Source organism: Oncorhynchus keta, chromosome 24 (genome assembly GCF_023373465.1).
Source record: "Oncorhynchus keta strain PuntledgeMale-10-30-2019 chromosome 24, Oket_V2, whole genome shotgun sequence".
Lineage (NCBI taxonomy): Eukaryota > Metazoa > Chordata > Actinopteri > Salmoniformes > Salmonidae > Oncorhynchus > Oncorhynchus keta.
In genome coordinates this window covers 40,218,729-40,241,563 of record NC_068444.1, presented here as the reverse complement: position 1 = coordinate 40,241,563, position 22,835 = coordinate 40,218,729, and the positions used below count along the sequence as shown (strand labels likewise).

Sequence of the window (22,835 nt, the reverse complement as noted above, 5' to 3'; positions counted from 1 at the left end):
GGATTGCACTTTATAGAATGAAAATAGTGTTTGTGTGTATGCTGTAGATGAGATGTCACGAGTGTTCTCAATCTTCTACGACTTCATTTTCTCTCCCAGCTCGGCAACATTGAGTGCTAATACAATCAGCCCTGTCTGGCCGGTGGTAATTACCCAAAGTGTTCGTTATTTGATTATGTCTGGCTAATGCCTGCTTGAAGGCAATCTAGGTGATTTATGCAAATGACTGAACCCTATAATAGAGTTTTACAGTGTTGTAATTTCAGTGTCAGAACATGAGATATTTTACTTCAACCTCACAGCATGGGGGTTGCTTCCATGGAAAAATAATACTTAGAATTGGAAAAGAACCTTAGATCACAGCAATTTAACTACACCCTCAGGGTTACACTAAATGTTGTCTGCCGTCCACCCATCACAGACCCATTGACTTGAATAGGGATGTCCGTTCTAGTGGTTGTATTTCTATGGTTTCATATCTGTTGTTCTCCGATGGACACCCTGCATTTTTCTTTATCTAAGGCAACCAGCTGCAGTAGGAGAATGAGTTTGCACAAAAAAACTCTTTATGAAAGTACATTACATACTTTACTGTATATCATAAGGCCTTTCAGTGGTCACACAGTGGTCTGAAACTCCTGGTTTACAGGCCACATCAAGCCTGCAAGTGACATTATGCTGGCTTGCAAATTGATGTGTAATTATTTTTGGACTGCCAGGGCAGTGATGTAGTCGATTAAGGCAGCCCCCCGTACCTCTCTGATTCAGAGGGGTTGGGTTAAATGTGGAAGACACATTTCGGGTGAATGCATTCAGTTGTGCAAATGACTAAGTAACCCATTTCCCCTTTCCCAACCACTTGCAATAGGATTGTGAGTTTCCTCAACATTTGGCAAACATGAATTTGTAATTCGACTCAACACATTTTTATACATTCAGCTCACTGTGAGCCATAAAGCCATAAGCCATAAGCACAAAACACTGGGCGCTTACAAAAACAAATGCCCCAAACACGGGGACTAAAACAGTCCAGCAAAACCCACGAACTGGGAAAAAACACGTTCACCTCAAACGTGCACAAATGTCACACAAACAATCCCCCCAAAAAAGCAGGTGGGCCGGCTGGCTAATTAAAGCCCAACTAATCACCAGAATACATAACAGGTGTAACCAATAAACAGACAAGGAGGGGGAAGAAAGAATCAGTGGCAGTTTGTAGGCCGGCGACGACGACCGCCGTGCGCCACCCGAACGGGAAGGGGAACCACCTTTGGGAGGAGTCGTGACACCCTCATCATGTCCAAAGCTCAACAAATACACCTATAGATGTTTTGAACATTATATGTGAAAAATGGTAATATCGGTCCCATGACTTAAACGGGTTTTGTGCCACAAATGCTAAAACATTAGCATGTTAAAACCAAAGAATGGATTGCTGTCATACCTTGTCCATAGACTGCTTACAGAGTAAGGAAACCAATATGTCGTTTTGTCATTTGGTTGAACTATCCCTTTAATGGTGTTGTATTGTACTGGAACAAATGACAACAAACTATAATTTAATGGGTTAATCTAAAAATAATGCTCTAAAAATCCTACAAAACCAACACTGCCTTCGGAATGTATTCAGACCTCCCGATAATTCTAAAAACCTGTTTTCGCTTTGTCATAATGGCGTGTAGATTGATGATGGAAAAAATGTTTTCAATCAATTTTGAATCAGGCTGTAACTTAACAAAATGTGGAAAAAGTCAAGGGGTCTGAATACTTCCCGAATGCACTGTATAGGCTCCAATATGATTACTTTTGAAAAAAGTAGTCCAAAAGGATTCCAATAGGATTCTGATACATTTTACACCAAATCCTATAGGGTTGTGAGAATCCTATAGGATCCAATAGGATTACTTTTGATTTCCAATCGGAAAAAAGTAGTCCAATAGCATTCCGATAGGAATCTGACAGAGGTGAAGAAAAAAAAATATAGGATTCTATTGGAAAAATCACTAATCCTATCAGATATTTTGACTAGGGACAACAGGTGCTCTCACACACAACTGAGGAATGCAGACGCATCCGACTGTCAGGATACACATGCATTGTGGGATGCTGCCAGGGACAGAAGTCTCACTGAATTTGAGACAAATAACAACGCCACAATCTCCATCACTAATACTAATGACAGCAGCGAGAGAGAAAAAGAAGAGCGCGATAGAATGAGAGTGAGAGAATAAGTGATGAGAGAGAGAATGGCAGAGGGAGAGAGAGAACGAGAGAGCGAGGAAGAGAGAGAGCAAGAAAGAGTGGGAACGACACAGCGCGATAAGATTAAAGAAGATAGGTCCTGGACTCCACATTACTTCAAAATGAGAGAGAGAGAGAGAGAGAGAGAGAGAGAGAGAGAGAGAGAGAGAGAGAGAGAGAGAGAGAGAGAGAGAGAGAGAGAGAGAGAGAGAGAGAGAGAGCGAGAGAGAGAGAGAGAGAGAGAGAGAGAGAGAGAGAGAGAGCGAGAGAGAGAGAGAGAGAGAGAGAGAGAGAGAGAGAGAGAGAGAGCGAGAGAGAGCGAGAGAGAGAGAGAGAGCGAGAGAGAGCGAGAGAGAGAGAGAGAGAGAGAGAGAGAGAGAGAGAGAGAGAGAGAGAGAGAGAGAGAGAGAGAGAGAGAGAGAGAGAGCGAGAGAGAGAGAGCGAGAGAGAGAGAGAGAGAGAGAGAGAGAGAGCGAGAGAGAGAGAGAGAGAGCGAGAGAGAGAGAGAGAGCGAGAGAGAGAGAGAGAGAGAGATCAAGGAGAGAGGATGCATGCGGTATGAGAGGAGTCTTGGTTCAGGTTTAATAATAAGAGCTTCTTCCTCCTTGCAAGGAAGGAAAGAAATTGGTCTCCCACTTCTTAGAAGCTGTTCCTTAATTTCCTTCAGTTTGTGAGGGATGCCACCTGCTTTCATAATGTCACCAGGCTGATAAATATGCATTGAGTGGAAGAGGATGAATATGTAACAGGGTTGGAGAAAGGAGAGGTCCCCCTATCTGTGTCTCATCTGCCTAGGAGACCATGTGTAACTTGGCTGGGTGTGAGCGGTAGATTTTAGACGACACATGCACATGCATGCACACACACACGCGCCCGCCCATGCTAAAAACACACATGTCACACACACACACACACACACACACACACATTATTTTCTATCCCGCTGTGGTCTCGAAGGACTATTGATTATAGTATAGTCTGTGAATATACAGCGTGCTGTACGGCTTTATTAACATGGGACCCGTGTTCGGTCCAGTGTGTGTGTGAATCACCAGTATGACACGCGCCTTCCCACTCTCCCACTCTTGTCTGAAGCACTCTGTTACCCTCGGATGGTCTGGGTCCACGGCACGGTCATCGTTCATCAGGCTTCAAGTCGGTGGCCCTCACAGGCAGCGTTGCTAGGACTACTCTAATCTAGGGTAGTCTTGTGCAATAACCAATATTATTGTGATACGTCGATATGAAGCGTGTAACATGAACTACACCGTCACAAGTGGCGTTTTCTGTCACGAACCTCCACGAACCAAACTTTAAATGCCACCGTCAAACAGAGAGGCAGCGTTAGTGCAGTCCTCATTCTGGCCTAGCTTCTTTGAAGCTTACAGAAAAACATGTGCATTTCATTTCACTCGCAGATAGTGCGCAGCTTGATCTCCTGGGCGTGCCATCCTATTGCGTGTCATCCTTGGGAAAAATACTGCTGGAGCTTATGTTAATAGTTTTCTATTTATACGGAGCAAATGCACGTTGCATATGGCAAGTCTACTGCGTCAAAGCACCCTGTTCCATGCAATATGTATGAAATGCATTGGCAATGAGGAGTGGTAGTGTTGGCAGGCTTTATGTATCTAATTGCGTGTGTTTGTAATGGCAAGAGAGGGAGTGTGTTTGTAATGGCAAGAAGAGGGAGTGTGATTGTTGTTTGACTTTAGAATGTTATGCTGACATAGCTCTCTCTCTCTTTCCCCCTCTCTCCCCTGGCTCTGGTTCGAATGATGCTTCGGTATAGTTCTCTCTCTCTGCTCGGCCAGCTAGCCACAGCCAGGGATTTCGTTTTTTGACAGAGGCTGCAAAGGCCTTGTGTCAAAACCGAAAAGAAAAAAAATGTTTATTTTTAAACAGGAGCAAAAAAAAAAGCCAAGGTCAGCAGTAGGGTCGACAACAACCAAGACAACAACACCTCACACCTCAACATCTTGCACCGACACCTTGTGAGCAGAAAGTCACAACCTTGTCTTAACTTTTCCCATCTTTTTGGTTCGGCTTGTCCATAAAAAATAAACTACATTTACATTTACATTTAAGTCATTTAGCAGACGCTCTTATCCAGAGCGACTTACAAATTGGTGCATTCACCTTATGACATCCAGTGGAACGGCCACTTTACAATAGTGCATCTAAATCTTTTAGGGGGGGGGGGTGAGAAGGATTACTTATCCTATCCTAGGTATTCCTTAAAGAGGTGGGGTTTCAGGTGTCTCCGGAAGGTGGTGATTGACTCCGCTGTCCTGGCGTCGTGAGGGAGTTGGTTCCACCATTGGGGGGCCAGAGCAGCGAACAGTTTTGACTGGGCTGAGCGGGCTGAGCGGGAACTGTACTTCCTCAGTGGTAGGGAGGCGAGCAGGCCAGAGGTGGATGAACGCAGTGCCCTTGTTGTACTCCACAGTACATTTCACAGTTTGGACTTTCATTCAGACAATTCTTGTTAGTTGACCAGACGTTACTCTTTGTGTTAGTCAACACTGTACTTGACCACAGAAGGACCACACAGAAGGGACCCAAGGTCACCCAGGAGGACTTACGTTCTAGCTATTACACCGTTCAGACATAACCTCATCGTAGTGCGCTGTATATTCTCCATCCGCTTTATTGTGTTTGTCCATCCCTGTCTCTCATCCTTCCCTCCATCACGTGCCTCTCCTCACTCATGGTGCAGAAAACACAAGTTCTAATTGGTGGTGGCAACCCTGCTGTTGTTGGGTCCGGTATGCCATTGGCCAGCTCTCAGACTGCCTCTCTAAATCTCGCCTTTCCCTACTTCTTCACTCCTCCGTCAAGGTCCTAACTGCATTGGATTCCAGAAGAATCCAGTCAGCTTTCTTTTCCGATCCAATCACATTGTCTCCATGTTGTCATTCGCACAAACAAAACAAAATTAGTAATAGCATTTCGCTGTCTCACGCTGTTTCCTGTTGATTTACAGTTGACCTTAAAACTGCAAATTGTCAGCGTGGCTAATAATCATTCACAGCAAGAGTCAGCTAATGCTCCAAAGAGTCTCATTAGCAGTAATACAGTCATATCCCCATAGAGACAGTTTAACAGCAGAGCAGTAACATCAACACCAGGCCACTGAGGTGTAGTAACTGTCGGTCTATCTGTCTCTCTGTCTGCCTCCACTCTAAACCATACAGGTGCAAGTCGGGACCAAATAAGGTTCTCAAGAGTGATGCCATAGGACAGGAATCATCAACTAGATCCAGCCGCGGGCTGATTGTTTCTTTAGTGGATGGTCAGAGTGCCGGAACATAATGACAAATCATTTGTAGACTGCCAATTGAACGCGCGAATCCCAAACAGGTATATAATATTTTACTAAAACATAATCATTTTCAAACCTGGCTTACATTTGTATACGAACACGTCTCTCTATTATGCGTGTGTAAGGGTTCTCGTCCTCCTCTTCTGAGGAGGAGTAGCGAGATGGATCCGAGGACCAATGCGCAGCGTGGTAAGTGTCCATAATGTTTTTTAATAAAGACAATAGAACAATCGAACAAAACAACAAACGTCGCCGTGAATATACAAAACCGAAAACAGTACAGTCTGGACTAAACACTCACACGGAAAACAAATACCCACAACCCAAAAGTGAAACCCAGGCTACCCAAGTATGATTCTCAATCAGGGACAACAATTGACAGCTGCCTCTGATTGAGAACCATACGAGGCCGAACACAGAAACCAACATAGAGAAACAAACAGACTGCCCACCCCAACTCACGCCCTGACCATACTAAAACAAAGATATAATAACAGAACTAAGGTCAGAACGTGACAGCGTGAAAATACTTGGGAACAGATTTCTCAAATTAAAATAACTTTGAGTGGATTTCCTGGTGTTTTTGCAGTCTTTGAAGTAAACCCCTCACCATAGGGGAACCGTTGTAGGGTCACTGAAGAAACATAAATGGGATGGTCCTTTGAAGAGCCATACAAAAATCTAATACCAGAAATGTTTCGGCCCTCCAGGACCGGAAGTAAATAGCGCTAATTTGCATATTTCCCAGTGCCTTTCGATTATCAATAACACCCATGACTGTGCTTACTAGTGACAGAGAGATGGTTGTTAGATTAATTTTCAGTCCTGTGGTCTTCACCAAGTGAGAGCATATGTGAATATGTTGTCATTGAAGTTTTATTCATTAAGATAATACAATACATATTTCACAAAGCCTTCTTTTGAGGGAATAGTTCTACCCTAATACAGTGGCCTGAAACACATAGTTTACAGGCCACATCAGACCTGCAAATCACATGATCTAACATTTAGAATTGTTTATTCACCCACATTCAGAATGACTGCCAGGGGTGGGAAGATTAGTGGAACAACCATTTCAGTTATGGGTGCAATAAGTCCAAGTAACAGATTGGAATAGTTTAGAAAAATGTATGTTATTTATACCGAACAAAAATATAAAACGCAACATGTAAAGTGTTGGTCCTGTGTTTCATGTGCTGAAATAAAATATCAGAGAAATCTTCCATACCTACAAAGAGCTTCTTTCTCTCTCCACAAATTTGTTTACATCGCTGTTAGTGAGCAGTTCTCCATCCACCTAATAGGTGTGGCATATCAAGAAGCTGATTAAAGAGCATGATCTTTACACAGGTGCACCTTGTGCTGAAGACAATAAAAGTCCACTCTAAAATATGCAGTTTTGTCACATAACACAATGACACAGATGTCTCAAGTTTTGAGGGTGCTGACTGCAGGAATGTGCACCAGAGATTTTGCCAGAGAATGAAAACTTAATTTCTCTACCATAAGCCATAAGCCACCTCCAACGTCGTTTTAGAGAATTTGGCAGTACATCCAACCAGCTTCACAAACGCATGCCATGTGTAACCAAGCCAGCCTAGGACCTCCACATCTGGCTTTTTCATCTGCGGAACGGTCTGAGACCAGCCACCGGGACAGCTGATGAAACTGTGGGTTTTCGCAACCAAAGAATTTCTGCGCAAATTGTCAGAAACCATCTCAGGGACGCTCATCTGCTTGCTCGTCGTCCTCACCAGGGTCTTGACATGACTGGGGGTTCAGCATCGTAATTGCCTTAAGTGGGCAAATGCTCACCTTTGATGGCCACAGGCATGCTGGAGAAGTGTGCTCTTCACGGTTGAATCCCAGTTTGTACTGTACTGGTCAGATGGCAGACAGCATGTATGGTGTCGTGTGGTTATGCGGATTGCTGATGTCAGAGTGCACCATGGTGGCGGTGGGGTTATGGTATTGGCAGGTATAAGCTATGGACAACAAACACAATTAAATTTTATCGATGGCAATTTGAATGCACAGAGATACTGCGACAAGATGCCCATTGTAGTGTCATTTACCTGCTGCCATTGCTTCATGTTTCCGCATGATAATGTACGGCCCCATGTCGCAAGTATCTGTACACAATTCCTGGAGGCTGAAAATGTCCCAGTTCTTCCATGGCCTGCATACTCACCAGACATGTCACCCATTGAGCACGTTTGGGATGCTCTGGATCGACGTGTACGACAGCTGTGTTCAAGTTCCCGCCAATATCCAGCAACTTCACACAGCCATTGAAGAGGACTGGGACAACATTTCACAGGCCACAACAAACAGCCTGTTCAACTCTATCCGTAGATGTGTCGCGCTGCATGAGGCAAATGGTGTCCATACTAGATACTGACTGGTTTTCTGATCCATTTCTGATCCATCCCAAAAAATGTTTAAGTATCTGTGACAAACAGTAGCATATCTGTATTCCCCGTCATGTGAAATCTATAGATCAGGAACTCCGTTGCGTGTTGCATTTCTATTTTTGTTCAGTGTATATTTGAGTAGCATTAGATTAATTAATGGTTGGTGCAACGTTAGACAGTCTCGTGTTCCAACGTTGTTTCAGTAGCATGGCTCGTTCCTGTTCACACCGATTTGAAGAGCGGAAACACAGTCATTGAAGGAATGAATCTGAGCCAAACGCTTATCACCTGTGGAATGCGGGGCTTCCGGCGAGGCAGGGGGATCGTAGATCCTTCAACCAACGTTGCGAGAGCGCGACTCCCCATAGTATGTTCGACTGAAGTTGACTGACGGAAAGGGAACCTTTATTTCTCTCCAGTGGTATTGGACACTGTAACCTGCCTCATGCTGGGCTACCCAAGTTCTAAAGACACCATGTGTTTGATAGTCTGATAGCCTTGACTGTGACCCTCAATGCCCTTACATGCATATACATGTGTACGCGCCCTTGCATGCATATGCTTGCAATTTACATTTGACTCTAATCCAGAGCGACTTACAGGAGCAATTAGGGTTAAGTGCCTTGATCAAGGGCACATCAACAGATTTTTCACCTAGTCAGCTCGGGGATTCAAACCTTTCGGTTATTGGGCCAACCTCTTAAACGCTAGGCTACCTGCCACATGCTGATGTGTGTGTGTGTGTGTGTGTGAGTTTTAGCAGCTGTGTTGGCGGAAACTGCTTAGCCATGGGTGAGAGCTAAGGTGATGAAACACTGTGTAACAACCAGGCAGCAATGAGACATAATTACCCAGCCAGTACAGTTATACAGTACTGATAGCAGCAATCACAGTCAACCTAGTGGGGACACACTTACAAACGCTGAACATTTAAATCACAAGTGTACAGATTCTTCACTTTATAATGTATTGTCTCCAAGCAACCATCTTCATACTGTGCTTTAACAACATCACTTTTGTTAAACAATCATTCAAATGTCTTCCTTCTTTGTCATGTTTTGCCAATAGCACCACCTAAAAATCCAAAGACATTATTTTCTGTTTTTCTGTTTGAAAACCAATTATTTTTCTGTCCTTTGTCTTTCAGAATAAAGTGTTGAACATTGATGCGCTGAAGGTCAAGCTGCAGGTAAGACAAATTGCTTTTGGGATTTTATAGTTTTTAAAAATGTTTTTTCATTTGAATGTAATTATTGAATCGTGTGTGTGTGTCTTTCTGTTTGTTTGTGTGTGTGTGCATACGTGCGTAAGTACATGCATGTGTTTGCTTGTCTGTCCGCACTGTAACGGAAAACTGTAGTATATATGTTAATTTTGGTTATTATCAACAGGAAAATACTCTGAAATGTTTTACTGTGTATGCTGTAAATTATGGTGCATTGTGGGAAACTGTTGAGGGTGGGGAAAGAAGAATTGCTGTATTTTGAATGGTACCTTTTGACCATAAGTGGGTTTGTTTCTGGCTTATGAACATATTTTGAGGCGTGCCTTGTAAGTGGGAATTCTGTGAGAATTCTGTACAAATTTAACTTGTTTGTGGTTATTGTACCCCATCAATTTAAAATGTGTAGGGGTCAGATTGGAGTAACAGCAAGTCTTAAACATGAAATGGTTGAGCATTTAGCCTTGTCCTTTTGGTCTGTTTTTCACTGTAGTTGCTGCCAGTTTGGAAGCCTTTGTTAAGGCCTCGAGAAGTGCAAGTGATATAAATGACCAAATATTCATTAATATGCTGTAATTTGTAGACACAGCCAACCTGCTTCCATCAATTCCTTGTAAATACAGTAAAGTACAGTGGGAAAAAAAACTTCCGCATTCATCCATTCATTCAGATAATAGTAGCAATAACTTTTTTTATGGTATAAATCAGTCAATTTTACGGTATTGTACTGTGTCATTGCACAGTACTTGCTTTGATACCATATTTATAATACAGTAGGTGCACTGTAATATGAAATACAACATTTTTCGTGCAACTGAGCTGACTGTGTGTTGCTGTCAAATTCACAGCAACCCCTTTTCATTTTGTATTTATTTTACCAGGTAAGTTGACTGAGAACATGTTCTCATTTACAGTAACGGCCTGGGGAATAGTTACAGGGGAGAGGAGGGGGAATGAATGAGCCAATTGTAAACAGTCGGTATGTCTGTATCTGTTTGGGTGTATGTCTCTCTCTGTGCTTGTGTGTGTGTGTGTGTGTGTGTGTGTGTGTGTGTGTGTGTGTGTGTGTGTGTGTGTGTGTGTGTGTGTGTGTGTGTGTGTGTGTGTGTGTGTGTGTGTGTGTGTGTGAGTATGCCAGATACATGTCAGAGCTAGCCAATCAAATCAAATCAAATCAAATTTTATTTGTCACATACACATGGTTAGCAGATGTTAATGCGAGTGTAGCGAAATGCTTGTGCTTCTTGTTCCGACAATGCAGTAATAACCAACGAGTAATCTAACCTAACAATTCCACAACTACGACCTTATACACACAAGTGTAAAGGGATAAAGAATATGTACATAAAGATATATGAATGAGTGATGGTACAGAATGGCATAGGCAAGATGCAGTAGAAGTTATCGAGTACAGTATATACATATGAGATGAGTAATGTAGGGTATGTAAACATAAAAGTGGCATAGTTTAAAGTGGCTAGTGATACATGTATTACATAAAGATGGCAAGATGCAGTAGATGATATAGAGTACAGTATATACATATACATATGAGATGAGTAATATAGGGTATGTAAACATTATATTAAGTGGCATTAAGTGGCACTCCGTTGTCCCACCGTTGACTTCACTCCTCTCTATGTAAACACAGATGCAGATGTCTCCATCCCCAGACAGTCAGAGATAGGATGACATCAGATCAAATTAGGCTTTAATGAAGTCCATTGTTTATCTCTATCAGTTGATTAGCCTCACTGTGGCTCCCTATTTAGTGCACTACTTTTGTGGCCTATAGGATTTTGGTTAAAAGTAGCGCATTATAAAAGAAATATGGTGCCATTTGGGACACAGCCCGGAGACTATCTGGCGATACAGTACTACACTGTCCATTGTCATTATTTAAGCAATAAGGCACGGGGGAGGGGGTATATGGCCAATATACCACGGCTAAGGGCTGTTCTTATGCAGATGCAACACGGAGTGCCTGGATACAGCCCTTAGCCCTGGGATATTGGCCATATTGCTGTTACAAGCTGGTTACCAATATAATTAGTGATTTGTCATACCCCTGGTATACGGTCTCATATCCCACGGCCGTCAGCCAATCAGCATCCAGGGCTCGAACCACCCAGTTTATTATCAGTTTTATACCATGGCATTGTTGCATGCTCGTTTGTGATTGTCTGAAGGGCATTCTAGAGCGTTCAGATAATTTGGCAACTACCCAGTTTCCTTGGTTTGGTTACCAAAGCAACTACCCAGTCAACACGGTGGGTTCGGGCCTATTCCGTTTGAGACTCGGGGGACTCGGCATCGACTCGGACTCGGAGGGGCTTCATATGGGCCGAGCTCTTCCCGAGTTCGGCATAATCATATTACTCTGGGTTCCGGCTAATGGTGCTCGGGCCGAATCCATTTCAACATATCTGTCCCGATTAACTTTTTCAGAAGCAGGGCCTTATGAGGTTTTTATTCCTCAGGTGAAGAAGAATTAATGAAGTAATTTCACCTAGAATTTGCCCGGTCACTTGCAAGCTACATTTAGGCCCATTAGGCTATGAGATGGAGAAGGACCCTAGAGAATCTATGCTTTAAATTAATGTTTTTTTTTTATCCCTACTCACACTAATTCTATTAATTTCAGTCCTCCGGCCAATCCTGGCTTAATATAATGGCATTAAGCAATTTTTAGGCATGTGCTGTTGGCCATGTTAATTATAGGAGGACTTGGGGTATATGATCCATGACAGACAGCACATCTCAGTGTCATGGGCTATAGCCTATTTTTCTATGGTAGACCTCTCTGTCAACGTCGATACATCCTGACAAAATACACCATATGTGTAGCCTAGTGTAATTTTCTGGACCTTGTAAACTGTCGAGAATGAACCCATAACTGATCCAAGTGCTTGTATAATCTGGGTTTTATTTTTCAGCATGAAACACAATAGGATGTTGAGCGTTTATACAAATTAGCATTTTACAGCCTAGACAATATTTATGTACTAGCAATAAGACATTCATCATTGCACTGTGTTGTTGTTGCCTAGGGGGTAGATTCATTTTATTTTCTAATAACGAAGGCCTAATGATATCAATAGTGTAGCGTGCCAGTTGACCGCGGAGCACAGCCTATATCTTCCATTTGATAATCTGCTACCTAGGCTGAAGGAGTGATGCAGCCTACAACCATGCATGTTGACTATTTGCAGTAGCCTATTAAACTGTTACAAATGTAGTCTATATCCTATTAAAATAGCTAAATCAATAACGCCCGTGACAGTCAATGGAAAAAATAATGGCGCTCGAAACGTCATGGTCGTGGGTTCAATTCAGGGGACCACGAACTGAAAATGAATGCATGCATACTGTCGCTTTGGATAACAGCGTCTGCTTAATGTCACATTTATTATTTTTGCACACCTCATATTTGTGAGACATTGAACATTTCCCTGCATGGAACTTTTGACTGTAGCTATGGGCTGTCTGCGCATTCTGAGAAGACAGAAGAACATAAAACAGCGAATCTAAAACGGGTAAGTTATGATTTTTGCTAAACCTGAACATAGACGAAGTTTAATTAAAGACCTCACATCACCAAGTAACCAATGGGCTACTATTTCCTGTCTTTTAAATGTTTTGATTTTTTAATTTTTACAAATCTCTGATTGGAATTTTCAACATAACATATAGCAGCATACATGTATCATCAATTGCCAACATCAATGCTTCCTGAAGTATCCTTAATAGGGAGCTAGCATTACCTCTAAAGGAACCAAAAACACACGATTCCGCAGTGGTGGCCTCTGCTGTTCGAACTGTCTGCCTTGCATCTTGAGCCGGCCTTGGCCCGACTTTCCAACGGTTGTTGTGAGAGTCAGTCAGTTGGTTAGCAGTCGAGGCCAGCCGGAGAAGATACCAAACAGTTCAAAATAGGTCATTGTAGCTATTGTATTTGTAGTACTGTATTGCGTCGCTGTCTCTAATTAGTTTGTGATTGTAGCTAGCTTAATGTTTGGACTGTTCATGGTTGTTTCTCCATTAACGTTTCTCCATTAAAGTCAGCTAACATTAATGTTTGCTAGCTATCTTAGCTAACTGTTAGAGCAGAGGTAGCTAGCTAAGTCAATACATTTAGGGTCTAGCCTATGTGATATTAGGTAGCTAGATAATAGCTAATTGAGGTAGCTCGTGATTTTGTTTGTAAAACATTGGTAGTCTAGCTAAGACTAGGCAAGAAAGCACCCTGGTTAACATAGCTAGTTAGCTAAGAGTCAGTTAGCTACGCTAGCTAGCTTTGTCCAGTGAGTCACAAAGTTCTAGCTAGTGGTCGAACGCTAGTGGTCTTCTTTCATTGGAAAGCAAATCTAATAAAAAAAACAAGAACATAAACTATAAGTAAAATGGAAAACAACATTCTATAGGTTGAATGATTTGTTTCCAGCTGATCCCATTCCTCACTTGAACCCCATGCGCCAAATACTCAAAATGTGAATCTAAAGGCTGGCACCCTGAGCCTGAGCTGGTGTGACTGGATAGAAAAGGAGTCAATCTCAAATATGAAAACTGTTCAAAAGGTGTGTATACCTTTGCTAGGCACTGAATACCCACTGATTCTTGAAGAAAATAAGTTATACATTCATAGTTTAACTTTGCTTCCCTATCAGAACCAAACACAGGCCTGTTTAACCTCTACAGGTTTGGTGGGACGGTTGAGCTAACGTAGGCTAATGCGATTAGCATGAGGTTGTAAGTAAAAATAACATTTCCCAGGACTTAGACATACCTGATATGGGCAGAAAGTTTACATTCGTGTTATTAATCTAAATGCACTGTCCAATTTATCACAGTGAAAGAATACCATGCTATTGTTTGAGGAGAGTGCACAGTTATGAACTTGAAAAGTTATTAATAAATCAATTAGCCACATTTGGGCAGTCTTGATACAAAAATTTGAACAGAAATGCAATGGTTCATCTGAAATGTTGCACATACACTGCTGCCATTAGTGGCCAACATCGAAATTATGCCTGGGCTGGAATAATACATTATGGCCTTTCTCTTGCATTTCAGAGATGATGGTACAAAAAAATACAAAATAACATGTTTTTTTCTTTATATTATCTTTTACCAGATCTACTGTTTTATATTCTCCTACATGAATGTCACATTTCCACAAACTTCAAAGTGTTTCCTTTCAAATGATATCAAGAATATACATATCCTTGCATCATGTCCTGAGCTACAGGCAGTTAGATTTGGGTATGTCATTTTAGGCCCGTCCTTGCATCCATAGCTCCTATCTGTTTTTGCTCAATGCTATCCGGGATCCTTGAGCCGTCCCTACCCTAAACCATAACCCTAACCTTAACCATTACTCTAACCTTACACATAACCAAATCCCTTACCTAACCTTACCTTAAATGGGGTAGGAACATCCAATGGATGCTGAATAGCAAGGACCATATGATTATTATTTGAGAGCTGTAACTACGAGTACTGGGCAGGGGACACATGTTAAGAAAGACTGGTGTGAGAGACAGACAGTGGCCTGACCATAGAATCAGGAATTAGAATACTATTATGACATAGATCACAGAACATTTTTATTTTCCCAAGGGAAATTGATCCGAGGTCTTTGCGGCCCGCCAATTGCCCATCCCTGACATAGAGTCCTGCAATTATGTGCATTGGCCCCTCTTCTCACAAGGAGCAAATGTGCCTCAAGGACCCACAAGGTCTGCCATGATAGATTTTCCGACATTTTGCATTTTTGAAAAGCCCTTAAATGATATCTCCTCCGGAAGCACAGGGCCGATTTGGATGAAAGTTGATATATGGCATCTATGGACTAAGGTCTTTCAACGCAATATTTTCCAGTCTAGTATGTCGAACAACTGACCAATCAACATTTATGTGGGTGTGGTCTGGCACATAAATGCATATAAATCAGACACAGATATTTGTATTGTAACCAAACTTGGTACACATGTTCCAAACCCTGTCAAGCACATTCAGATAGACCACATGGTGGGCGCTACAACAGGCACATATTTATATCTATTGATCTATTTGACTCAGTGTTGAAATTGAAAACCTCTGTGATTATTGTGTTGTGTTGATGTGCTTCCCATTTGAGGTCTGGATTGTGAATCCTAGGATTTTCTTGTGGTGTCAAAATCGGACTAATTGTTGTAACTATTTCTTTAGCTATTTTTTTTTCGTGATTCAAATGTGCTGTTGGGAGAAACACTTTCGCTTCCAAGGCTACAGATGGAAAGATGGAGAAATTCGTCATGAGGTGGCTGCAGCTTGCAAAGGAGAGGACCAAACACAGCAAGGAAAGGGGGGTTAGACCCAGAGAGACATAGAAATATTTACATACACTCATACATAAACGTTGTAAAGAAAATGTATTTTTTTCATGTTTACGTTATTCGTAGTTTGGTTGATAGCTGCAATATTACTGGCGATATTTAATATGATATTACTACCTAAATGTAATATAAATACATTTTTAGTGGTGATGGGGGAGGGAGGGGGTGGAATCGAGTGGATCTTGCCCTAAAATGGCAGCTTTGGTTTAGTTCAGGCTGACAGATCTGGGCCGAATGACTCTGGCCTGGTCTGCACCGTCATTCATTTCGGACTCGGGCCGGATTCGGCTGCCAGACCCCTGGCCAGCAGTTTTTGATCTGTTATGCCGGAATCAGGCCAGATGTGGGCCAGACGTTTGTGCTACCTGGGTACTGTCCTATCTAGTAAACTTGTTAGCTACTTCAGTGGATGTTGAACACATTTCTACCTGCAAATGAACACATTTCTAGAGGTAAATTATAGCCAAGGTATAAAAGGGATAATCAACTTGGGGCTCTGTGTTCCCTGGAAAAGAATGCAACTCTGCGGAAGGTAAGGAACACATCTCCCGCGTTGTTCATTGTTTTCCAGAGAATGCATAGTCTGTTGGCTGTCTTTTATGTAACACGTTGTCTATATGGAAATTGACAGAACCTTTGGCACAGATTTCAGATGAGACAGGGATAGGTATATTATGTTATGTGTGTATGTGTGTGCGCTTGTTTGTTCACTCGTGTGTGTGTGTGTGTGCGTTTGCATGTGTGTGTTCACTCCACAGGAGGTAGGTGACACTTAAAAATAGGGGAGGATGGGCTTGTGATAATGGCTGGAGTGGAATGGTATCAATACATCAAACATACCATTCCATTCACTCCGTTCAATACATTAATATGAGCTGTCCTCCCCTTAGCAGCCTCTACTGGTTCACTGTGTGTATATACTTGTGTGTGTATATACTTGTGTATATATGTGTTTGCATGTCTATGTTTGTGTGTTTGTGTGTGCATATGTGTGTCCACGCCTGTGTATCCACTGTACACTACATGACCAAAAGCATGTGGACACCTGCTCGTTTAACATCTCATTCCAAAATCATAGGCATTAATATGGAGTTGGTCCCCCATTTGCTGCTGTAACAGCCTCCACTCTTCTGGGAAGGCTTTCCACTAGTTGTTGGAACATTGCTGCTGGACTTACTTCCATTCAGCATTAGTAAGGTCAGGTACTGATGTTGGGCGATTAGGCCTGGCTCGCAGCCGGAGTACCAATTCATCCCAAAGGTGTTCGATGGGGTTGAGGTCAGGGCTCTGTGCAGGCCAGTCATGTTCTTCCACACCGATCTTGACAAACCATTTCTGAATGGACCTCGCTTTGTGCACGATGGCATTGCCATGCTGAAACAGGAAAGGGCCTTCCCCAAACCATTTCCACAAAGTTGGAAGCACAGAATTGTCTAGAATTTCATTATATGCTGTAGCATTAATATTTCCCTTCACTGGAACTAAGGGGCCTAGCCCAAACCATAAAAAACAGCTATGGACCATTATTCCTCCACCACCAAACTTTACAGTTGGCACTATGCATTGGGGCAGTTAGCATTCTCCTGGCATCCATCAAACTCAGATTCGTCCGTTGGAATGCCAGATGGTGAAGTTTGATTCATCACTCCAGATAACGTATTTACTCTGTTCCAAAATCCAATCAGGTTGAGCTTCACACTACTCCAGCTGAAGCTTGACATTGCGCATGGTGATCTTAGGCTTGTGTGCTGCTGCTCAGCCATAGAAACCCATTTCATGATTCTCCCAAAGAAAAGTTATTTTGCTGACATTGCTTCCAGAGGCAGGTTGGAACTCGGTAGTGAGCGTTGCAACCGAGGACAGATGATTTCTACGCAGTGCGCGCTTCAGCACTCAGCGGTTCCGTTCTGTGAGGTTGTGTGGCCTACCTCTTTGCGGCTGTGCCGTTGTTGCTTCTAGATGTTTCCACTTCACAATAACAGCACTTACAGGGCAGCTGTAGCAGGGCAGAAATTTGCCATATTTGACTTGTTGGTGCCACGTTGAAAGTCACTGAGCTCTTCAGTAAGGCCATTCTACTGCAAATGTTTGTCTATGGAGATTGCATGGTGGTGTGCTCGATTTTATACACCTGTCAGCAACGGGTGTGAAATAGCCGAATCCACTCATTTGAAGGGGTGTCCACATACTTTAGTCTATATAGTGTATGTATGTTTGTTAGCTCCCTTGCCTCTCTTCCTAGTTACATTATTATTCATGCCCTCAGCCTGTCTCTCATCAGTCAGATAGATAGACTGATGGTGTGTGAGAGAAAGAGCATGCCAAGGAAGGAGCAGAGGTTAACACTGATGAGGCCTGGGCCAGAGAGGAGGGAGGAGGGTTAGGACACCGGCTCTACATCCACTGTCTGTCAACCATCTCTCCATTTCTCACTCTACTGTAACTCAACCAGACAGGCAGAAGCCCTTTTCATGATGGGCAGAGTGCGTGGTGTTGCCATTGACTATAATCCAAAGTGGATTATAGTCATTGTGACTATGAATAGACTACAGAAACATTTTCACAGAGAGGAAAATACATTTAATCCACATGATTCATATCCTCAGTTTTGACCAGTTCATTAATTGAGCTGCTGTAGGCCCATTGATGAGTAAGAACAGTCTTTATAGAGTGGGATAATGATGATGTCATATGTCCTCCTCTTCAGATCTGGGATACTGCTGGGCAAGAAAGGTTCCGCAGCGTCACACACGCCTACTACCGTGATGCTCATGGTAAGCTGTGTGTGTGTGTGTTTAAAAAGAACCATACAATATCCTGGCTGCCATTCATCTCCTCCTCCGTTGGTAGACATTGCCTGATGGTTGTTCATCAAGCTGTGTGTGTGACTCATATTTAAGTGTGTGTGTGTGTGTGTTTGCGTGTGTGTTTGCGTGTGTGTGTGTGTGTTTGTGTATGAGGATTTATATTGCTCTGGTTCTCCTCTGCATGTGTCCTGGGCACCGCAGGATAGAAGCTAACCATTGGGTGGGCTGATTAGCCTGCCTCTCACACAGCGGGAGACAGAACACTATAGTTGTCTGTGTGTCTGTGTGTGCATGCAGGCGTGCTATTTCGGGAGCAGGTCCGTCAGGCCCAGACAGATGTGATGCTGTAGGCCATCCTGATCAGGTGTGGGAGAATGCACACAAACAGGCAGATGCACAGTGATAGAGGAAATCACAGTTAATCACGCCACACCGGGCTTACACAGACAGACAGACAGACAGACACACATACATAAATAAACGACTAATCTATAAGCAGATTGCTGACAGTTTCTCCTCTGCCTGCTGTGAGGCCTGCTGATGTGGAGGTGGTGAGCTGGGCTCCACTCTGTTACACCACTGTAATGAGACTCAGCTTGTTTTCAAGTTGGAGGGGAGAAGAGTTCAGTTTGGGAAATTGGTGCGCTCATTAGTCATGTCAAGGATCAATGAAGTAAACATGCGACTACTTGAGAAGAGGCTTGATTGTGTGAGGATAAATGAAGTAAACATTCTCCTATTTGAGAAGAGGCTTGATTGTTGTGTCTATACAGTTAAGCTGTGTTGTATTGGTAGTCAAGTGTATTGCAGATCTAGAGAAGAAGTAGATTGTAAAAAGTGTGTAGGTTTGTGTGTGTCAGTGATTTCCCTATATTCAGTTAGTAGCACTGTGCCACTACTCCGCAAAAATATGATGGAATTGCTTTCTTTGTACTGCATATATTTCTTCCGAGACATGCATTGAAATGGATAGAGTGAGATGTTGACAATTAAGCTCTTCTTATTATTATTCATAGTCAGATGAACTCATGGAGGCCATTTGCATGTCTCTGCATGCAGTTTGATGGAAGTTGCTGACTGGCGTTAATGCAATGACAGGAAGTCTATAGGAATGCTAGTTTGCTCGCAAAACTACCTTCGACTTCATTCAAACTGCACGCAGAGGGGGGGGGGGGTCTTCCAACCAAGTGGCTTGACCATTGAAATTAATAGATTATTTTAAATGTGTTGATTTGGAAATCACCCCTTTACCAATATGGAGGTTATTATAGGCATATTCTGTCTAGACCTGGTGGTCAGTCTATCACCAACTCCAAGATTATTTATAGACATCATAGACACACATTGGCATGTTTAATTTAACAGTACATTTTGTCTTGGCCCCTTAAGTTAGTAACAGCTCTTTAAAAAACAGGTAGACAGCCTGTAAGTACCTTTCTGTTTGTGATTTGAAAATTCTGACAAGTGAGCAATGTTAAATATAAATATTGAAGAAAAGTCAGGGAAGGAGCAGGACGTGACAATTTATTTCAGTTTCATTTGCCCTGAGTACTCGTGCTAGGAGACCTGCTGTTAGTCTCCGTTTGTCAGTGCGTGCTGAGGAATACAACTTTTATCATTGCACTTCAGAGTGGCACTGGAGGAATAGAGTGGTCTGTGAGCAAGGTGTGAATTACGGCTTGCAGATACCTGCTTGTGTCACTAATGTCAGCCAAACTGTGGCAGTGGGGCTTGATGTGGGGCTTGATGGAAGGCTTGGCACACACAGGGATAGCGAATAAAAAAGTAACAGGAAGAGAGGATTGTCATGGAACATTTACATTACATTTACATTTAAGTCATTTAGCAGACGCTCTTATCCAGAGCGACTTACAAATTGGTGCATACACCTTATGACAACCAGTGGAACAGCCACTTGCATCTAAATCTTGTTGGGGGAGAAGGATTACCTACCCTTACTTACCCTATCCTAGGTATTCCTTGAAGAGGTGGGGTTTCAGGTGTCTCCGGAAGGTGGTGATTGACTCCGCTGTCCTGGCGTCGTGAGGGAGTTTGTTCCACCATTGGGGGCCAGAGCAGCGAACAGTTTTGACTGGGCTGAGCGGGAACTGTACTTCCTCAGTGGTAGGGAGGCGAGCAGGCCAGAGGTGGATGAACGCAGTGCCCTTGTTTGGGTGTAGGGCCTGATCAGAGCCTGGAGGTACTGAGGTGCCGTTCCCCTCACAGCTCCGTAGGCGAGCACCATGGTCTTGTAGCGGATGCGAGCTTCAACTGGAAGCCAGTGGAGAGAGCGGAGGAGCGGGGTGACGTGAGAGAACTTGGGAAGGTTGAACACCAGACGGGCTGCGGCGTTCTGGATGAGTTGTAGGGGTTTAATGGCACAGGCAGGGAGCCCAGCCAACAGCGAGTTGCAGTAATCAAGACGGGAGATGACAAGTGCCTGGATTAGGACCTGCGCCGCTTCCTGTGTGAGGCAGGGTCGTACTCTGCGGATGTTGTAGAGCATGAACCTACAGGAACGGGACACCGCCTTGATGTTAGTTGAGAACGTCAGGGTGTTGTCCAGGATCACGCCAAGGTTCTTAGCGCTCTGGGAGGAGGACACAATGGAGTTGTCAACCGTGATGGCGAGATCATGGAACGGGCAGTCCTTCCCCGGGAGGAAGAGGAGCTCCGTCTTGCTGAGGTTCAGCTTGAGGTGGTGATCCGTCATCCACACTGATATGTCTGCCAGACATGCAGAGATGCGATTCGCCACCTGGTCATCAGAAGGGGAAAGGAGAAGATTAATTGTGTGTCGTCTGCATAGCAATGATAGGAGAGACCATGTGAGGTTATGACAGAGCCAAGTGACTTGGTGTATAGCGAGAATAAGAGAGGGCCTAGAACAGAGCCCTGGGGGACACCAGTGGTGAGAGCGCGTGGTGAGGAGACAGATTCTCGCCACGCCACCTGGTAGGAGCGACCTGTCAGGTAGGACGCAATCCAAGCGTGGGCCGCGCCGGAGATGCCCAACTCGGAGAGGGTGGAGAGGAGGATCTGATGGTTCACAGTATCGAAGGCAGCCGATAGGTCTAGAAGGATGAGAGCAGAGGAGAGAGAGTTAGCTTTAGCAGTGCGGAGCGCCTCCGTGATACAGAGAAGAGCAGTCTCAGTTGAATGACTAGTCTTGAAACCTGACTGGTTTGGATCAAGAAGGTCATTCTGAGAGAGATAGCGGTAGAGCTGGCCAAGGACGGCACGCTCAAGAGTTTTGGAGAGAAAAGAGAGAAGGGATACTGGTCTGTAGTTGTTGACATCGGAGGGATCGAGTGTAGGTTTTTTCAGAAGGGTGCAACTCTCGCTCTCTTGAAGACGGGAGGGACGTAGCCAGCGGTCAGGGATGAGTTGATGAGCGAGGTGAGGTAAGGGAGAAGGTCTCCGGAAATGGTCTGGAGAAGAGAGGAGGGGATAGGGTCAAGCGGGCAGGTTGTTGGGCGGCCGGCCGTCACAAGACGCGAGATTTCATCTGGAGAGAGAGGGGAGAAAGAGGTCAGAGCATAGGGTAGGGCAGTGTGAGCAGAACCAGCGGTGTCGTTTGACTTAGCAAACGAGGATCGGATGTCATCGACCTTCTTTTCAAAATGGTTGACGAAGTCATCTGCAGAGAGGGAGGAGGGAGGGGGGAGGATTCAGGAGGGAGGAGAAGGTGGCAAAGAGCTTCCTAGGGTTAGAGGCAGATGCTTGGAACTTAGAATGGTAGAAAGTGGCTTTAGCAGCAGAGACAGAGGAGGAAAATGTAGAGAGGAGGGAGTGAAAGGATGCCAGGTCCGCAGGGAGGCGAGTTTTCCTCCATTTCCGCTCGGCTGCCCGGAGCCCTGTTCTGTGAGCTCGCAATGAGTCGTCGAGCCACGGAGCGGGAGGGGAGGACCGAGCCGGCCTGGAGGATAGGGGACATAGGGAGTCAAAGGATGCAGTAAGGGAGGAGAGGAGGGTTGAGGAGGCAGAATCAGGAGATAGGTTGGAGAAAGTTTGAGCAGAGGGAAGAGAAGATAGGATGGAAGAGGAGAGAGTAGCGGGGAGAGAGAGCGAAGGTTGGGACGGCGCGATACCATCCGAGTAGGGGCAGTGTGGGAAGTGTTGGATGAGAGCGGAACAAAGAAACATAGTTCAGCATTGTTGTTCATTTTATTCAGCCCACCATTAGAGTTGTTTTTCTTCTCAGACAAATGAGTGATGTTTTCAATAAAATACAAATCAAGAATAAAGAACAAAGGAGTGAGTGATTGATAGAGATAAAGAGATACAATGGAATGGGCTGATTTGGAGTATCACAGTTTGGAGTGCTCTCAGCACTGTCGGTGCAGTTTGGAGTGTCCTCAACACTGTAGGTGCAGTTTGGAGTGCTCTCAGCACTGTCGGGTCAGTTTGGAGTGCCCTCAGCACTGTCGGTGCAGTTTGGAGTGTCCT

At 43.8% G+C, this 22,835-nt stretch overlaps 1 protein-coding gene across 1 annotated transcript in view; it reads left to right on the top strand.

The window, feature by feature from the left end:
* LOC118357756 (ras-related protein Rab-26-like) overlaps nt 1-22,835 on the top strand; it is an 81,534-nt gene that overhangs the window by 29,522 nt on the left and 29,177 nt on the right. Inside the window, exons 3-4 of the mRNA XM_052478319.1 lie at nt 9,128-9,169; nt 18,287-18,353. Of these exons, the coding sequence (XP_052334279.1) occupies nt 9,128-9,169; nt 18,287-18,353 (109 nt within the window). The remainder of the gene's footprint in view (nt 1-9,127; nt 9,170-18,286; nt 18,354-22,835) is intronic.